Here is a 19,771-nt window from a genome sequence, read left to right as displayed (position 1 = left end):
GGATAGGCAACGGCGGTCGCCCTCGCTGTGTTGGGCGGCGCAGCCATGCCCTCCTCTGCAGACAGCCACTGCTTCTCTTTTTTAATATATAAATTAATTTAATTAAAATAATATTTTATTATAATAAATAATTATATAAAATAATATTTTATTATTAAAAAATATATAATATTATAAATATTAGATATGGGAGAAGGGTAAAAATGTTAAAAAAAAAAAACTTTCATAGTCAATTTGCAGTTAAAACACGTGTGACTCAATTTCTATAGAGAGAAATTTTTTTAAGAATTTATTTTATATTACAAAAGAAATAATTGATATTTTAATTTTTATAGGAACTATTTTTAAATATTTTTATTATTACAGAGCGGTTTCTGACTGTTTCCATATATATATATATATATATATATATATATAACTTTGATGATGGTCATATCCACCATTTTAACATATGCGATATGGCTTTTTCTTGCCCTGCAATCGCCGCCACAATTTCTACCTCCGTCGCCTCCTTTTGTCTCTTCTCTCCTCCACCTTCCGCCGTGCAGTTTTCTCACTTGTTTCTCAATAAATCTCCACTTTCCACCGAGAAACATGATTCGGCAAAGTTTGCCTGCAAAACTAAAGATTCCAGTGAGAACAACCCAAAAATCGACCCCGACGAGAAAGAAAATCAAGAACTGATAGTGCAGAGAAGGGGTTTTCTCCTGATTGGGTTGGGCTCTACTGGAATTTACGAAACTGCAGTCAATCTAGGATCATCGGTTTCTCCAGATTACTTGAACTGTGTTGACGCCGCAAAACCTGACGGCGCGCCCATCAACTGCTGTCCCACCTCCCCGGCCGGGATGGAGATCACTGATTATATCCCTTCTCCCACTGCCATCACCCGTGTTCGTTTGCCGGCTCACACAGCCAACGGCCGTGATAATATGGTCAAGTATAGAAAAGCAGTCGACCTCATGAAGCAGCTGCCTGCCAGTGATCCCCGTAGTTTCATGCAGCAGGCGAACGTGCACTGTGCTTACTGCAACGGCGGCTACAACCAAGAGGGCTATTCAAATGTGAGATTTCAAGTCCACAGATCATGGCTGTTTTTCCCATTTCATAGGTGGTACCTATATTTTTACGAGAGAATATGCCGGAAATTGTTGCAAGACGAAACTTTTGCCTTGCCATTTTGGAACTATGACTCGCCTTCCGGCATGGAAATCCCGGCCATGTTTAATGACAGCAGTTCATCTCTCTACGACAGGCTGCGCAACCAGGACCACTTGCCGCCCGTCGTCGTCGACCTGAACTGGGGCTCTTTTCTTACCGGTATAAGCCCGGAAAAGAACCAGATCAAATACAACCTCAACTTAATGTACAAACAAATGATCACAAATGCCACAACTCCAAGGCTTTTCTTTGGGCAACCCTACAGAGCTGGCGACGAAACCCCAACGAGAAGTGGGTCTGGATCCATTGAAATAGCTCTGCATACCACTATTCACGCATGGACGGGTGACCCGAAACAGCCCTTCACAGAAGACATGGGAACTTTCTATGCAGCTGCTCGAGACCCCATTTTCTATGCGCATCATGCCAACATCGACAGATTGTGGAACATTTGGGTAGATAAACTCGGAGGCAAAGTTTTCAGGGACCCCGATTGGTTGGATTCCTCGTTCATGTTTTACAACGAGGAAGCCAAGCCGATGATTGTCAAAGTGAAGGATTGTCTGGACTCAACGAGCCTGGGATACATTTACGAAGACATCGAGATCCCATGGCTTGACGCAAAGCCTACTCCTCGTAGAAAAGGTGTCCGGGTAGTTACTTCTGAACTATGCCAAGCCACTCAGGTTTTCCCGACGGCCCTGGACAGGGTTTTGAACATTATTATCCGGCGCCCTAAAGAGTTGAGGAGTAAAGAAGAGAAAGAAGAGGCGGAAGAGGTGTTGCTGGTAGACGAAATAGAGTATGATTGCAGTAAACCCGTGAAGTTTGATGTGTACTTGAATGAATCTGATGTGAAATTATGTACGCCTGCGAATTCCGAATTCTTGGGCAGCTTCCTCGATGTGCCTTATCATAGACACCCGAGGTCGACAGAGAAGGGGTCAGTGAGGTTTGCGATATCTAGCGTGTTGGAGGAGCTACATGGAACCAACGAGAGCGACTTTTTGTTGGTGACTTTGGTCCCTAGGCGTGGCGATGTGACGATAGGTGGTGTTAAGATTGAGTTTGACACATCTAAGAATTCAGCATAACGTTAGAGATGAAAGATTCTAATTCAAATCGAGTTCGTACTTGGAATGTATCTCTGTATTCAGAGATTATTGAGATGATAAGAAGAGTGATGTTAAAAGAATGGATTGAATTTGCAATATGTCTTGAGAAAGGCATACTGAATAGCATTCCAAGTAAAGAACCTGCAGCTTTCCACACGAATGGGGCGCTGGAATTATGATGGATGTTACATGCATGGAATATTTGTAATCAATACAAATCTCTTATTATAGTTTGATATGACAATTTGTATTGTATGATTTTATGCATATATGTTATGTTTATGAATATTTTCTTAAATTTATAAGTTCCATGAAGTTAATTATATATACGATTATCTATCTGTGTAAAGCATATTCACAATGCAACATTGAATTGCTACCCAGAAAATAATATTTTTCGTTGCATAACTTAAGATTTTTTTTGCTTTTAGTCCCATTAATTTATTACGGGATTCAAACTTTTAGCCCTGTAATTTTTTTAAAAAGTAGTGCTTTTGGTTACATGACACTTTTCCTTTAAATGTGTAATGAAAAAGTGTGGTTATTAAGTACATAGGACCAAAAGTACAACGTTTTAAAAATTATAAGACTAATTAAAAATAAGAATCTCATATATTAATGGGATCAAAACTATAAAGGCCCTAACGGCCACATACTAAGCACGTAGCATTTTTCATTAAAATGTTTAATTAAAATGTGTCATGAAATAAAAAATACTACTTTTTAAAAGTCACTAGACCAAAATAAGAATATCGTAACCAACCAAAAGTATAAATACCTAAATTATGGAACGAAAAATATTATTTCTCCGACACAATATACATAATTTTATTCAAATAAAATAAATATCGTAATTTTGAAACACCTAATATGTATAAATTAATTAAAATAAAGTTTACAATAAAAATTCCAATCCAACTGCTAGGCATTCTGATTAGGTAGAAGTTCAGCTGTGAACTGTTGCACATCACAAGGGGAGAGAGTGACAAAGCAACAAGAGCTTATAGGCATCATGCAATTTGTAACATCAATGCAATGCAAGGTCCATATTTGGCCTTTCTATATCTCATTTTCAAATCTTGTCTCATTTATATAAAAATATTTTAAAATTTAATTCGTTTACTATTAAATTTAATTTTTTTTAGATATAAATTATGAACAACTTATTTTGACGGGTTATATTAAAAAATCATAGTGGTATCACTTTAGCTATGTATATTTCTTTTTTATTTTCATCATTGTAATTTAATAAAATCAAATAATGTAAATAAGTCATCGAATTTTTATGTGAAAAATAGAAATTTAAGCAGTGTACCGTACGTATCACGTGGTTATGATGTAGTAACATATCACGGGACTGTAAATTTTAGGTGTCGTGTATAATTATTGTCATTACTAATATACATGTGAGCTAATGTAAATATTTTCCGAACATTTACAGTGAAATGTTAGTATTTAGGAATAATTATATTTATATCTTTTAATTTATGATCTGTTTACATAAATTATTCATGTCTTTTTTGGATAATTATACATACAACCATAAATAACGTTGATATAATTCACACAAATCATTCCTATTTTTAAAAAATTACACATGCACCCCAAAAAAATCAATATTATTACAGATAAACTGTAATTATATAAAAAAAATATATGAATAATTTATCTAAACGAATCATAAGTTGGAGTATTATTACTCTACTAAAATTGGATTATCTGTTCACTTTTCTTTGGAACAAAAAAAAATATAAAGAAAAGAAAACGGTAAAAGACACAAGTACCCTGGGAGAAGCCCAAATTAACAGAAGAAACCCTCCAATCCACATTTGTGAAATTCGGAATCCCTTTTGGGCGAATCCAAACCCCAGAAAATCCAGAGAAGGACCAAAATTCTTCAACCCAATTCGCATATCAAACTCCTCTATTTGGCGTCCGTTATATACACATTCGTTGTACAAACACGCGCCCATTGCTCATACCCACACACATCAGCTGTTTAGAGAGAGAGAGAGAGAGAGAGATGGAGCATCAGGTGCAGCACGAACAAGACGACGACGTTTACGGCGGCGATGTGCCTGAAGAAGCTTACATGGAGTCCGATATTGACCCTTCTGCAGACCCGGAAGCCGCCGCTGACTCCAAAGCTAAGGTATGTATATATTTTGCGTGTGTGTGTGTGTGTGTTAAAAGTATGCATACATGGGTATGTGTCTAATTTCGAGGGGTTTTAATTTTGTAGGAGTTGGAGAGTATGAAAAAAAGATTGCAGGAGATTGAGGAAGAAGCAGGCGCACTTCGAGAAATGCAGGCTAAGGTTGAAAAAGAGATGGGTGCGACTCAAGGTATCCTTTATACACTTTGAGCACATGTTTGGGATTGTGATGTCTGCATTGGTTTGTTTTTTAAAGATTTGATTTTGTGCTGTATCGATTTGGGATCTATGTTTTTGTCAGTCAGTTATTTGGTGTATACAAACAGTCTGTAATCTTTGTGGGGATTTAAAAGTTAGGCTAACGACAAACCCAAGAGATTGACTGGAAAAAACTGTGACGGTGGACATTTTCTAGGAAAATGGACCCAAAAAATACTCTCTTAAATATTTGAGCTCTGGAATTTGACAACTTTGGAAGTAGAAACAGCTGAACAGGATTTCAAGTGTTTCAATATTTTTGAAAGTCTAGCAATTGGTATGGAATTGGTGTTTGCTGGGATCTATTAGGAAACAGAAACGGTGAGTTCTGAGTTCAATTTTCTTTTGAAGAGTGGTGTCTTAATTAACTTGCCAATTCATTTTGATGAAGTGAATTCTAAGTAAAAATATGAAAATTGGGAGCTAGATCAAGAGTGTGTATTTCATCAAACTGAACCAAATAGTACCGAATTCTTGGCTAGGTGAGAAAGTTTGATTTAAATTAGGGATCTCCATAGTTTGGTAAATTGGCCAAAGAGCTGACTTCAAATAGTAACAGAAAAGCGTCTACCGAGGTTCATAATCAATCTTCTCCAACTTCTATTCTTTGGTTAACTGTTATCCTCTATGGGCTAAGGCGCCAATAATGAGCAAAAAGGTTAATAATGGAACCCCTAGTATGCTTATGCATCACACACAGACTCACGAGACACACCCAAAAGAGTCAAACTGTAACTGAAATGTATGAATTCATTAATTTTCTGCATATAGAGCAAGAGGAGAAAAGAAACCTTTGTTTTGCAATCCATGAGCGCTTACCAGAGGCCAATAGAAGCAGTAGCTTACATGTATAGGTCATTGGTTATTCACCTTCATAAACTTTCTGATCTTTTTCTTGCTGCCTCTGTGCTCCATCCTCTCTCACTCTGAGAACTAAAACTTGTCTTCTCTTTATTCATCTCTATCTTCTGCCCAATATCTTTTCCTTTCTCTTTATCTTCTCCTCCCACTCTTAGTGTGTCTCATCTGTGCAATTGTTTCTATAAGTGATTGTATGGGCACTTACAAACAATATTTGATGTAACAGTTGGTGGTATGGAGATGAGTTGTCTGGTGTATTTATTCCAAGTGTTCATTAGCGTGTTGTTTTGTAGCCTCTCTTAGCGTGTTGTTTTGAAGCTTCTTTGCATCCGACTATGCCTAATGAGTTATAAAATATTAAACAATGCTAGAAGTAACGGTCCTCGGGTGGAGAAAATTTGTGTGATAGGATTATTATTATAAGGTGGACCTTTTGTCTCAAAGCAAGAGAGCTGTACATTTTAATTGCAAGGTTGAAATAAATGCAAATGTGCCAAAACAAAGTCTGTGGGCGCAAATCTGAAACTGGTGGTTTCATTTTCCATTGAATGTTAGTGCCTTTTGGCTGTCAGTTACATGATCCATTCTTGGATGTTCGATTTCAAGAATAATAAGATTTATGCAATTGTGCAAATGCAAGTTTGATTATTTGAGTCAATGCTGTCATAGATTACCGATTTTGGTTCACAGCCAGAATACAGTATTTTTTTCCTTTCTGGACATGCAAGTGTGATATTTATCCCAACCACTTACCCTTTTCGATGTGAGCAAACTCACTTGCTTTCTATCGTATCCGCTTGTATTCTTCGGCAGTGAGCTTTCTGCAGATTGCCCTTCAGTGTCTTGCTTTCCACCGAGTTCTATTCCCTTTTGAGTTCTTGCACTCTCCTCTGTTTTCAAATAATTCAATTAATTTAGTGAGGTTTAAGAGGAGTTATTTACCAGTTAAATCTTTCACTGGACAGTTTCTCTGCAAGACTATTTCTGTAAATTTTTGAGGCCAGCAAGTCATGAAGGGTCACTCTGGTTCGTTTCCATGGTGCAGTGGAAGTGTGTAAAATTTCCTTTGATTTCCGATCTAAGAGTTTAACATATTTCTTTGAACGAATTATAGAAAATGCATTTTATTTTGTCCTTTTTGTTTTTCTCGCTTCACGTACACAGACTATTTCATAATACCATATTTTGATTAGATCAAGTGGAATCTTATCTACAGGAGTGACCATCTTCTCCTTATCTATGTTCAATCGTTTGGGTCATCCTGATAAGATTAGACCTAAATGGTTAAAAAATTCAACGAGTAAAAAGTAACTTATAAGATCTATTTATAGAGATTTATTTATCCTAGAATGAAATGACATGCCTTGCCTTGTTCATGTGACATGTAGTAATCTTTTCTTTCTTACCCTGTGGCCTTTGGTCAAGAACAGGGCAGAAGTTAAGATTATATTGCTAATTGCACTTTTAAGATCCAAAAATATTGAAATGCTATTCCTTGGAATCTAGGGTTATAATCATCATCTGCTATAGATTTTGTGTAATGCACATCGACATAGGGGATTATATCCTTTTTTAATTTAGAGGCAACAGTTTCATCTATTTGTCCTTTCTGGAGAGAAGTTTGGAAAAGCAGGTGGGAACTGTATGTCATGTTTTTTGAGTGTGTTTTTTGGTGGTTATATATGATGATATCTTGAATATAGGTTTTTACCTGAAACTCTATGTATGTTTATTAGCGGCTCTGGGTTCAGGTAAATCTGGAAATTTCCTTCTTGCATTTGCTTTTCCACAGTTCAAGTCAATATGAAAAAATGCTAACTGCAGTCTTATTATTAAAATTAGTGGTTACAAATGGAACCACCACTATTTCACTGCCTGTGACAAAATAAACTAAATGGATATATGAGCTTGCTATTGGAATGGTGATTAATCTCTGTTATCTTATCCTCAAATTATTTTTTATTGATGTTGGACAACTACGTGTTGCAATTGAGAAAACATGGGGAAGAAACAAAATCTTCTTCTTTAATTGAATGATGTTATGTATTCATAGCTAAGCTCCTGAAAATTATGCTACTAAGCTGGTGACTGACAACATCGCTTTTTTTTCTTTTGCTTGTGGAAGATTCAACTGGTGCCTCTGCATCCCAGGCTGAAAAGGAGGAGGTGGACTCTCGATCCATATATGTCGGTAATGTGAGTTTCATGGTCCTGTTTTTTGTTCTGTTGAATTTGATTCCTTGCCACAACATGCATATCCCATCTTTGCACTTTACAGTGCATGGAATCATTCTGAAAGGGCTTTCTTAGTACCTGGTTAAAAAGATATTTAATCAGGGGATGTTTACGTGGGGTTTCTTTTCTTTCTTTCCTTTTCTTCGTTTTTCTTTTGGTTGGGGGGGTGGGCACATAGATGGATCTAAAGGGGGCTAGGAGGGGCCTTGGCTCCCCAAGGATATGATGTGTGTTAATATATATGTTAGTGGTATATACTTTTACTTATTTTATTGAATTCAATACAAGTAATTACCATCAAATATCAAATAATTAGTTTACTTATTTTATTGAATCCAATACTCATATATATATATTTATTAAAATTTATGTACAATAATTGATATCGTTCGTATTTTCAACTTCATTTGAACAGAAAAAATTGGTAAAATATATATCGTGTACTTTTTACATTACAAAGTTCATGTTCAACCTAATCAAATTATAAATCATTTACTAACTTATTTTCTTACAAAACTAATGACAATCCCAAAAAGATTGCTCTATCAATTATGTTACAGATCATTAATTTTAGAAGAATTATGAAAAGAAAAAATTAAAAAGCATCCATATTTATATTATGTTATAAAATGCACCATTTACTCCCATCAATTTAGTAGATGTTGCTTAGGTGATTTGTAGTCAATAATTTCTTTTGTTTATAGTAAATTTGGAATATATCTTTAATATTTATTATATCAAAATTTATATTCCCTGAAGTTTATAATCATCATAACTACTTGAGCTTTTTTTCTGGTAATTACAACTGATCCTTCAAAACTTTAATTCTGGACCCGTCCCTGGGTTTTTCTTTTCTTTCTTTTTTTTTTTTTTGGGGGGGGGGGTGCGAAAGGATTGGTTGGTGGGTGTGCCTCTATTAAACTACTCTGCATCTGGATTAAAAGGATACCCTTTCTAATCTTTGTGAGTTAGTGTCCATGCATCCACACTCCTGCATATGCACATATATGTGTTTGGTTGGGCTAATCAATTTATCTGTTAGCTGATTTTTCTCCGATTATAGGTGGATTATGCATGCACGCCTGAGGAGGTGCAGCAGCATTTTCAGTCTTGTGGTACAGTAAACAGGGTCACTATTTTGACAGACAAGTATGGTCAACCCAAAGGTTTTGCTTACGTAGAGTTTGTGGAAGTTGAGGCTGTTCAAAATGCTCTACTGCTAAATGAATCGGAGTTGCATGGTCGTCAACTGAAGGTTCTTGCACTTATCTTGGTCTGGATATGAGACAATGAATGTTTGGTAATCCCTTTAGCAATTATATATTTCGGTGGGCAGGTGTCTGCGAAGAGAACTAATATTCCTGGAATGAAACAATACCGAGGAAGACGCCCAAATCCATATTTTGGAACAAGAAGGCCTTTCATGCCTGGCCCTCCTGTCTACCCTCCTTTTGGTTATGGGTGAGTACTATAATGCTTATGGTTTTGTTCTTGGAAATGATTGGTGGTGCAAAAGAATGTCCTCAAAGAAATAATTTGTTGTTGGAATCTCCAGCAACTAGCAGTTTTTTTCCATTCGCTACTGGAAAAATTAGTTGAGCTTTTGTCAGTGTCTGAGTACTGTGTAAATGATCTAAACATGAATCTCTTTTGATCTTTAGTTCGCAATTTTGCTTTAGTTTTTTCCATTTTGTTTCCAGACGTGTGTGCGTAATCTATGTAGAACAGAAGTTCCATTTGTTCTTTACTCACCATTATAGGAGTCGCTGCTTAACATGAAACTCATTTAAATTTCATTCTTTTCCCCCCTCCACTAAGGGATCATCAGTTTTGATTTTAGTTCCCGAGGAAAGAAATTGCTTCAGTGAAATAGCATTATTAAATGAATTAAAAATTCTGATGTCAAATTTTACCTGTGCAGGAGGGTTCCAAGGTTTAGACGCCCTATGCGCTACAGGCCATACTGATGAATCTTCCCCAGTTGGCATGCTGTAACATAGAGGGGGATGAATTGGCACAATCAATTTACCTTCATCTGCATCTTTCCCTTGATAATTATTTATTGTCGAGGCATGCCAAAAGCCCATATTTAGTTTGATATTCCAAACTCGTTTTATCTTTTCTTGTAACATCTTGTGTTATTAGCTGAATGCAACTACAACTGCATATATATAGGCAACAAAAAGACCAGAAAAGCAAATAGCTAGTTTTCCTTGTTGTCACTGTGTTCTTCAGAGTATTGTTTTCACACTCCTAACCTCACATCTAGAGTGTGTAATGTTTGTATCTGTGTAGTTGTTTGGTGCAGCATCGTTGCCCTAATCGGCCTGCTCCTCCCCCTCCCCCTCCCCCAGTCTATACTTTTGATTGTTCAATTCAGAACTCAATTTCATGATTACAATTCTTGAATTCAAGTGTATTCTAGGACATGATACATTTTCGTCATGTACACGACGATACAGGAATTTATGCACTCAGGTCAGCTACCCTCATGTCGAACATATACCGTATTGCATATTACTTGTGTAGATCATACCATGTCAGCATAACCTAGGTTCTAGGTTCTATCATATAAGAAAAATCTCGGATTTAAATTGTTATTAAAGTGGTAATGTTAAGTCTTGCAGGTAATGAAATGACATTAATAACAACTCAACAAATTTTTTTGGGATTCCCATCTATTTGGAAGATTGGATGCTCACATCTCAATATCTTCCCTAGTTTGGTTTGTGTACGAGTATTTGTTGATTATATGTTGTGGCGGTGGTATTTGAGGAAAGACAGATGAGTTCCCACCTACCCCGGCCATCATTTCATATATTGCATCTTTATTCTCTCCTAACAGATAAGGCCGGCCCCTGGCGCGGCGAATCGCCACCCTTGCTTAATTTTATACATTTTAGTAATGATGATGACGATGACAATGAAGATGTTGTACACCTATCAAGTTCTTGATTGTTAGTCGAATTGAGTACGCCGTTCAGATTTCTACAATGATGATGTTGTACGCCTATCAAGTTCATGATTGTCAATCGAATTGAGTTCCTATCAAGTTCTTGATTGTCAGTGGAATTGATTTCTGGGGCATTTCTCTTTGGTCGTGGTTGTCATCTTAGAATGGGTAAAATAGGTATTTGAATTTTATCACTTATTAGAGTTTGAATTTCATTGTTTGATCTTCTTTTATTTAATTTATATTATAATTTTTGAAACTATTGATATAACAACACAAAGTAAACATCATGAGAAGAAAAAATGAGTGAGGTACAGCTTTTATGACGTAAAATGTCGAGAACAATTGGTTTCAAGATAAGAATGGGGAACGTCGTTTCGTGTCACTTTTACATAAATCTTGTGCTTCTAATTTCTACGGTCAACAATATCTGGAAATGAGAGGGATGCACTTTTTTAGAATTTTAAACTAGTTTTTCATATTGTATTTGGATAGAATTCTAAATTTATTGCATTTGTTTTTAGTAATTCTATGCTGTAAAGCATTCTAAATTCTTGACTTATCATGTTGAGCTATATTTTGTTTGGATTATAAATTCATGGAATATATGAATTTGTTGGGATACTTTCAAGTTAAAGAGAATTTATATTCAAATTTATTGATTCAAACACAGTCTAAAATTATTTGAAAATTCTGGTTCACGAAATGTCTCATCATTCAAACATAATTTTGAACTATATATTAGCTGAGTGTCACAATCATTTTAGTTCAAACACAATTTTAGGCCATCCACAACTCAAAATCATCACACACACATTCATCCATCACAATTCCCACTTCTTGAAAAGCTTACTCAGCTTCCACCCAATTGGACTATTATCCCAAACCACTCACATCACAACACATATTTAACAAGGAAAAAGCAAAAGTGACCTTTTTCCACTACTACTTCTTTAATCTTTTAACTCTTTTTTTTTTTTTTTTTTTGGATTTGAAATTATTAGTATATTGAATAATATTTGATATCTTAATATGCATATATAATATAGTTTAATGAGATTTTATTTTTATTAAATAAAAAGATTTAATGAGATTTTTTTTTTTTTGTTTGAGGAATAATGAGATTTTACTTCAATGATAAGATTGAGTTTCGAAAACTGTTTATTTAATAAGAGATTTTAAGCTAAATCCTGGCTTGCGACATATGGGTGATTGTTTCTCTACTTTTTATGATAATACTTTTAATATATATGGCATAAATAATATAATTTATCATTTTAATATTTTTTTAAAAGGATTGCCACATCTTTCCTACTAGGGAAGGTTCCCGACTCCCGAGTCTAAGTAGACTTCGCATTTTGCAGGTACCCTCACCTGTTCTGCCCTACCCTCCTCATGTGCCTAACCACCCCCTCCCCCCACCCCACATCCCACTACTCGTACATATATAGAAAGACATGCATGGGCAATCTATCGTGTAGGGGCCTCAAATTCTTATGATCCGGTGTTGATGTTGTATGTACATTGACTCTGGACTATCAAGACTCCCTTCCTCTACTTTTCAGTCATCTAATTATACTTCATTCTCAGTGTTGTAACCATTCCAATCTAAAGATTTTAGTTGTATTCTGAAGAGAGCTTGTAGAAATGAATGCTCTTGCAGCCACCAATCGCAACTTTCGCCAGGCGGCTCGCATCCTCGGCTTGGACTCCAAGATTGAGAAGAGTCTTTTGATCCCGTTCAGAGAAATCAAGGTTTGTTTCGGTGTCTGTGTGGTTTGTGTTGGTGGGCACGATTTTTCTGATTTCTTTTGACGGTTTCTTGAAATGGATTGTGAAAAGATTGAAGCTTTTTCCAACCCTTTGAATTGTGGTGTTCATCTGTGATGTTTGATGGAGATATAGTTTGATGTTGGGTTATTTATCAGGTGGAGTGCACGATCCCCAAGGATGATGGAACGCTGGTGTCTTACGTTGGATTCAGAGTGCAGCATGATAATTCTCGTGGACCTATGAAAGGAGGGATTAGATACCATCCAGAGGTGACAATTTTGCACTTTTGTCTTTTTAGTGCTTGTCTACTTTTTTCTTTTTTTTTTTTCTTGAGTTCTCTATAGAATTATACAGAGGTTTGGGATATAGTAAATCTTATTGCAGTGTCTGAATGTGAGATGGAAATTGGATAATATGTTGTGCTGATAGATTGTCAGAGCTAAATGTCTGTTCAAATTTCGGCTGTGAAAATGTGACAATCATGACCTGTAAAAATCTGCAATCTGGCAACCGTGGAGGGATGAGAATCGGATTTGTTTACTTAAGATAGAATACTTCTTTAAGATGCTAAAAATGGTGGCTAATGCCTATACAAGGATGTTAGAATAACAATTGACGGTTGCGGCAGTAACTTGATTGTTGTGTTGTATGGATAAATATATTTGTGTTAATCAGCATTTTTTATGCTGCTGTTTCACTATGTAAGGGGCAGCATAGATGGGAGAACCAGAGAACTCATTTTTGTAAATGTATGTGTCATAATCTTGATAAGATAGAGATGGTGCTTACGGAGTACAGAGTAGTATACTTAATGTTCACTGTTTGCATTAGTTTTTGAGTTGCAAAGGTTAATTGACTGGTTCACATATGACGTAGCCCTTCGATTACTTTTTATTTTTTTACCCAAGGGTCCTTTGCATTCTCAACACATCAGTTACTATGTAAGGCTAGCTAAAATATATTTGTGAACAATTATGTCCTCTTTCATGCAAAAGGACATTAAAAAGAAAAAAAGAAGAAGGAAACACTGATGCTTCTTTTGTAAATTTAATGATCTTTCTTATTTATGTTGTCTTGTTTTTCCACAACAAACATTCATGTGTAGTGTAATACTCATTGGAAACAGTTTCTTGGATTGAGATCGGAGTCCATCACGGCATGAGAGGATTTTGATCTTGTTGTTTCTACTTATAGTTAAAGTCCCATTGATTTGTTCTACTTTGTGCTGAGATGTTACTCAAATTTCTCCATATAGGTCGACCCTGATGAGGTGAATGCTCTTGCTCAATTGATGACCTGGAAGACTGCTGTAGCAGATATTCCGTATGGTGGAGCTAAGGGCGGGATAGGTTGCACTCCAAAAGATTTAAGTACGAGTGAGTTGGAACGCCTTACCCGTGTCTTCACACAAAAAATTCACGATCTTATAGGAGTTAATACAGACGTCCCGGCACCAGATATGGGCACTAATGCTCAGGTGAGTGTTTTTTGTTCTTTTTTCGTCTAATCCCATTTCACTTCTTTAGTCTATCATTCGTCAGCAAAAAGACATGCTAATAATTTGAATTGTGCAGACAATGGCTTGGATTTTGGATGAGTACTCAAAATTTCATGGTCACTCACCTGCAGTTGTCACAGGGAAACCAATTGTAAGTTAATCATCCAAAAAAGAGTAAATACAAAACCATAAATCACGTTCTGTAAAATTCATTAAATATCTCGAAATTCAAGATTTCAACTTTTTTACCCTTTTAAGTATCAGTTCTTGTTTCTTATGTCAGGATCTCGGTGGTTCACTGGGACGTGAGGCTGCAACTGGGCGTGGTGTTGTATATGCCACAGAAGCATTACTTGCTGAACATGGCAAGTCAGTAAAGGGTTTAACATTCGCCATTCAGGTACTATTTCTATAACATAAATTCTACTCCATTTTAATCTCTTCTCAGTATACTTTCTTAGAATTGAAGATTGAATTTTATTTTAGGGGTTTGGAAATGTCGGATCATGGGCTGCAAGACTCATACATGAAAGAGGTGGCAAGGTCATTGCAGTGAGTGACATAACTGGAGCTGTGAAGAATCCTATTGGCATTGACATACCAGCTTTGCTTCAGCATAAAGAGGCAACAGGAAAGCTAGCCGATTTTGGTGGTGCTGATGCGATGGACTCAAATGACTTACTAACTCATGAATGTGATGTTCTCATACCATGTGCTCTAGGCGGAGTTCTGAACAGGTTTAGCTTTTTATTTGGACAGTGATTAATTGTGCTTGTTATTGAAAACATTGCATTCTTTTTCCTGTTGTTTTAAAATATTTTTCCCTTTCTCTAGTCCCAGAGCAAAGAGTGAATACTTTTTTTTAGAGAAAGATCTATTTCCGGAATTAAATTCCATCAAATACAGAACTTTTCATGACCACATGAAGTGGAAGCTTGTATGAAGAACTAGGTTCTGAAAAGGCTGTCTCAAAATAATGAAATTGTCTGAAAATGCTGAATCTAATGAAGTGTCTTGGATGAAAGATGTCACAAAAATGCACACAGAAAACACAGATTTGTGGTGTTAGGTGGACTACTGTTCATGTCTAGGGGAGTCTTTTTGAATTAATCTTGCTTGCTGCATTCTGATTCTTATGAAGTTTGCTTTATACATTCTGGCTAAGTTGCACTGTTTCTTTTCGTGATTGAAGAGAAAATGCTGGAGATGTCAAAGCCAAATTCATCATAGAAGCTGCTAATCATCCTACTGATCCAGAAGCCGATGAGGTGTCAAGTTTTGTTCAGTCTCCTTTTAAGTTACTTCAACTAGTATCTACCTTTCATACTTACATATTTTTTATACTTCTTACAGATTTTGTCCAAAAAGGGAGTCACGATACTCCCGGATATATATGCAAACGCAGGGGGAGTGACGGTTAGTTATTTTGAGTGGGTTCAGGTAACATTCTCCTGCTTGATCTTGTTAATAAAACGTAATCATAATTCACCACTTGTCTCAAGTTCACTAGATTACAATTCATCAAACCATTTTTAAACATCAAGCTTGTTATCTAAATGAAAATCCCGTCTTTTATATCCTTCTAACAAAAAAGCAAATGTCAATAGCTAAAACTATTTTAAATTTATTCGATTTGCATTCTTTGCATTTATGTGTACTTGCAAATCCAAATTTACTGAACATTTCACAGTCAATAAGCATGAAAGACTGGTTGTTGAATCAGTAAAGACATCCTTCTTGAGTTTATTTGACATCACGGTTAATTTGGCTTTACAGAACATTCAAGGCTTTATGTGGGAAGAAGAGAAGGTGAATCAGGAGCTTAAGAGATACATGACAAAAGCCTTCAATAACATCAAGGGCATGTGTCAGTCTCACAATTGCTGTCTTCGCATGGGTGCCTTTACACTGGGCGTGAACCGTGTTGCTCGTGCTACTCAGCTGAGGGGTTGGGAAGCCTAACATTCTTATTGACTACAGAGTTCAAGAAGACTGTTCAACAGTTTCTTTTCTTCCTTCTCTTGAATCTTTTGACCTCATGACTTATAAATCTATTTTGTACTCATTTACAATACAGCAACGAAATGCCTCTGATTCAATGTACTGCTAATTCATGTTTAATTTCTGAAAAAACAGCTTCTTTTGTCAATTCTTTTTCCTGTGCTGTGACCAAATTGTGACCTTGAGGAGCAAATGAATAGTCTTGTCAACTTATGTTCTCCGTGTATACTGATTTATTTTCGTGCTACATTCCGATTTGACTGAATGAGCTGTTTTTAAGCACCAAAAATATTCCAAACATCCCATGCATTCTTCCTATTCGACAAGGCTCATCTGTGATTCCTGGGTAAGAAACGTTCCCTTAAATCTGCTAAATTGTATAAATTGCAGGATCATGTGTGAAGTGACAGTTAATGAGTCAATGCAATTTCTTGTTTCTCTTGTACCAAGTCCTTGTTCTATATGACTATCTGTAACAAATAGGTTGTCTCATTCAGACAACTTTTTAAATCCAATCCTGGGACTTCCTCTAATGTGTTCCCGAATATTCTTCATTTCCTGTTGTCCTATCTCCCTTTTTCCATTCAACATTCTTGGAGACCTTGATCAATATCTGATTGTCATAGTACTTTTATTGAGGAGAGAAAATTGAATCAGAGGCTACCCTAGCAAAGAACTTCTTACAAAAACTTGTTACCCTCCAGAAACATGGCAGAAATTTGTCTGAATGTGCGAGTACATCTGTGTGTTGAGAGAGAAAAAGAGAATGCTTCTGAAAAAGTGTAAAATCGAAATGGATACAGTTGGAATGGCATGTAGCATGAGAGTGCTAGAGGGGTATAACGTAGCAGAAGATAAACTTATTTATTCAGGAAGCATGGGCTTGTTAGCCAAATCTTATCTCCTTAGCCTTGCCATCGAGAGTAGAAGATAAAGAAAAAAGACCAGATATTTTTCCCATTAACTCATGGCGTCCATTGGCATTACTGCCTCCATACAAAGAGCTTGCAGCTCTCAGCATATCACTAAGAAACAGTCGACCCAGGCCAGACCTTCACGCTCTTTGGGAACACAACAAACTACAAACGTTGTGACTCCAAATGTTGAAGGCCTCAAGTTAGCCGAGAAACAAGAGAAATCTCCGCTTCTGACTATTCGCAATCCAAAAGAACTCGAGGATGAAAGTCAGGATTCTAGGAATTCTGTCGAAACATCATATCCTAGATTTTGTGACGAGAGATGGAAGAACGGGACGTGGGATCTCAACATGTTTGTGAAGCAGGGAAGAGTGGATTGGGATGCTGTGATTGTAGCGGGTATACATCTTAATGTCTTTGCTCATGTTTCCTTGAAATATCCACAATCTGTAAGACGAATAATGCATTTTAGAATGTGAATTTACATCCTTGAAAAGTGTAAGGACATTATTCTACCGAAATCCTCAGTTAGGATTTGTCTGAAGGAATGAATGTCATATTAGGGGCTTGTGAAATGCCAATTTGCTTAGAACAGAGATCATATCACTGCTAAATACTCAGTTTCCTGTTCTGAATATCGGACTTGCAATGCAGAAGCAAGGAGGAGAAAATTTCTTGAACTGTATCCAGAAGCATCAAGCAATGAAGAACCGGTGCACTTCAGAAGCTCTATCATACCATGGTGGGCGTGGATCGTTCATTCTCATCTCCCTGAGGCCGAGCTGCTAAACGGTCAAACCTCCTGCCTGACATGATCAGTGTACTCAATCCATCTTCTGCTCAACAGAAGATGAAAATTTCAATTTTGCATGTTATCTTGCAGGTCGAGCTGCAATGGCCGGATTCTTCATGGCCTATCTGGTGGACGCTTTGACAGGGCTTGATGTGGTCGGCCAGACGGGGAATTTCGTTTGCAAAGCTGCCCTCTTCGTTACCATCATTGGAGTAGTCCTTTTCCGAAGGAAAGAAGATCTTGGGAATTTCCAGAAGCTAGCTGATGAGGCAACGTTCTACGACAAGCAATGGAAGGCATCCTGGCAAAGTCCAGACACTAGCAATGCTGTAAAAGAGCAAAGTCGTAAAGAGTAACTGATCACTTTAATGTTGCAGATGTTTATGTACGTCAAGAATTCAGACAAGTTGGGAGAAGAATTGGTCATGTTTGTCAACATAGCTCATCATATGACTGGAGACTATGTTACTACTATCATATGAGAACTAATTCGTTTATGAGCAGTAAGAAGCAAATTACACTTTTTGTTTTCTTGCTTTCAAAATAATTCTAAAATTGAAAAACTAAACTAATTTAATCTCTTTAATAAGATTTTTAAGATATTCCAATAATCAGTATAAACACATGCAATGTACTTATCAATCAATTGTATAAGCAGCCAAACTAAATTAATACACAAAAGTATAATTTCTGCATAGGAAAATCATTGAACTAAGACTGTAGGGCTTTACCCTGGATTAGAGGGAGCCCTTCCAGAAATTCTCGAAGGCCAGGGGCGAACCCAGGCCTAAGAGGGGGTTTGGAAATAGTTTTCAACCAGCAATAGACGCGCCTCGGTTAGAACCTCACTAGCTGCGTCATTGCCCCAAGCGCAAAGATGAATTCTACACTGGATCTTGTCTCCTCTTATATCTATCCAATTGACAGAATTTTGACAAATTTCCGATGTGGGACTGTTAGTATCAAAGTGGAATCCCACCTCGTCAAAATCCATGAAAAAGATTGCTTTCATGCATTGAGAAAGGTAAGATCGATAATTTCCCTGCTGGAGGCCACCTCTCGACTGAGAGTCAAACATTAGCCCAGAAACACTAAAAATCTTGTTGCTCGATTGCATCTTATGCTGGTGAAAACGTCTTCGCACCTTAAATACATCCTTCTGATTCGTTGGTAGAAATGAAAAACCACAAGTCAAATATTGCAGTTAGGAGGAGCAAACAGGACCTTACACCACACGGTTGATAAAATTTTTTAAAGAAGAATTTAGGACTACATTGTCGGGGCCTTCTCCAAAGAGAGAAGGCTCCTCCAAAAAGTACTTTATGCTCTTCTCCTCCAAAAATTAACGTATGCTGCTCGATTGCGACGAACACAAAGCAGAAAAATAGTTTGCTATGTGCTCACCTGGCAGCTGCGTGGGTGAGGAGGAGTTCCCTACGTAGTCTTGTACGAGAGGCTCCCAGTCAAGTCGTATTCTTTCTGCGATGTGGGAAAGTTTCGAACTCAAAATCAAGGTTCAAAATTAAATTCTCGAGAACCGTCTTATCTTTTCAAATTGCTATTGGACCCCTACTGCTATCCGACTGATGCTTAGACATAAAGTCTCAAAACGTCTACCATAATATTAATATTTGCCATGGTAGCTAATCTTTCAACACGAACACAATTAGTAGCGAACAATAAGCATCCAAGCAAGAAGAATTCGAATTAGAATTGGGCAGGGGCCGCGCGAACGCAGGCCCCCTCTACCACAAATTATGACGTAGGCTCGACCACTTGGACCGACCTTAGGCGGGCGCCCCTCCCAAGTGCAATGGAAGTCGCCAACCTAGGCCATGGGCCTTGTTGATCACCCATTGACCCCGTCCAGGTAAGTATGGAACTTTGACTACCTCATTCTCGTCATATTCCCTTCTGGTCCCTAGTTAAGTTTATTCTCTTTCGATATGGGATACTCATTGTTTGTCTTTCTACTTCAACTTCTTGCAGCTTCCAACATGTCGTAAATAAACAATTGAAGCAATCTATAGCTAAACTCTTTCAAAGAACTA

At 36.9% G+C, this 19,771-nt stretch overlaps 3 protein-coding genes, 2 non-coding genes and 1 pseudogene across 5 annotated transcripts; 4 read left to right on the top strand and 2 right to left on the bottom strand.

Annotated features, from left to right (window-relative positions):
- Positions 1-458: 458 nt before the first annotated feature.
- On the top strand, positions 459-2,684 carry LOC105160756 (polyphenol oxidase I, chloroplastic pseudogene; annotated as a pseudogene).
- A 1,422-nt stretch (positions 2,685-4,106) lies between these two features.
- PABN1 (polyadenylate-binding protein 1) lies at positions 4,107-10,186 on the top strand. Its single transcript, XM_011078153.3, has 6 exons — positions 4,107-4,428; positions 4,519-4,621; positions 7,676-7,746; positions 8,849-9,040; positions 9,122-9,246; positions 9,707-10,186. The coding sequence occupies exons 1-6, from the start codon at positions 4,300-4,302 to the stop codon at positions 9,750-9,752; spliced, it is 666 nt and encodes a 221-aa protein (XP_011076455.1). The 5' UTR covers positions 4,107-4,299; the 3' UTR covers positions 9,753-10,186.
- A 2,010-nt stretch (positions 10,187-12,196) lies between these two features.
- Positions 12,197-16,223, top strand: LOC105160672 (glutamate dehydrogenase A). The gene is made up of 9 exons (XM_011078152.3): positions 12,197-12,493; positions 12,667-12,780; positions 13,767-13,988; positions 14,086-14,160; positions 14,293-14,409; positions 14,496-14,746; positions 15,202-15,277; positions 15,363-15,449; positions 15,786-16,223. The coding sequence occupies exons 1-9, from the start codon at positions 12,386-12,388 to the stop codon at positions 15,969-15,971; spliced, it is 1,236 nt and encodes a 411-aa protein (XP_011076454.1). The 5' UTR covers positions 12,197-12,385; the 3' UTR covers positions 15,972-16,223.
- A 147-nt stretch (positions 16,224-16,370) lies between these two features.
- On the top strand, positions 16,371-18,076 carry LOC105160755 (light-harvesting complex-like protein 3 isotype 1, chloroplastic). Its single transcript, XM_020693384.2, has 3 exons — positions 16,371-17,326; positions 17,582-17,719; positions 17,811-18,076. Exons 1-3 carry the CDS (start codon positions 16,978-16,980, stop codon positions 18,074-18,076), a joined length of 753 nt encoding a protein of 250 aa, XP_020549043.1. The 5' UTR covers positions 16,371-16,977.
- Positions 18,077-18,443: 367 nt separating this feature from the next.
- Positions 18,444-18,599, bottom strand: LOC148788491 (U4 spliceosomal RNA). The gene has a single exon (XR_016065400.1). It is a non-coding gene; the product is annotated as a U4 spliceosomal RNA (small nuclear RNA).
- An 838-nt stretch (positions 18,600-19,437) lies between these two features.
- On the bottom strand, positions 19,438-19,598 carry LOC148788490 (U1 spliceosomal RNA). The gene has a single exon (XR_016065408.1). It is a non-coding gene; the product is annotated as a U1 spliceosomal RNA (small nuclear RNA).
- Positions 19,599-19,771: the final 173 nt, after the last annotated feature.

Source organism: Sesamum indicum, linkage group LG4 (assembly GCF_026168435.1).
Source record: "Sesamum indicum cultivar Baizhima isolate 11 linkage group LG4, ASM2616843v1, whole genome shotgun sequence".
Lineage (NCBI taxonomy): Eukaryota > Viridiplantae > Streptophyta > Magnoliopsida > Lamiales > Pedaliaceae > Sesamum > Sesamum indicum.
The sequence above is the reverse complement of the archived record's forward strand: the minus strand, read 5'-3'. Positions and strand labels throughout refer to the sequence as shown.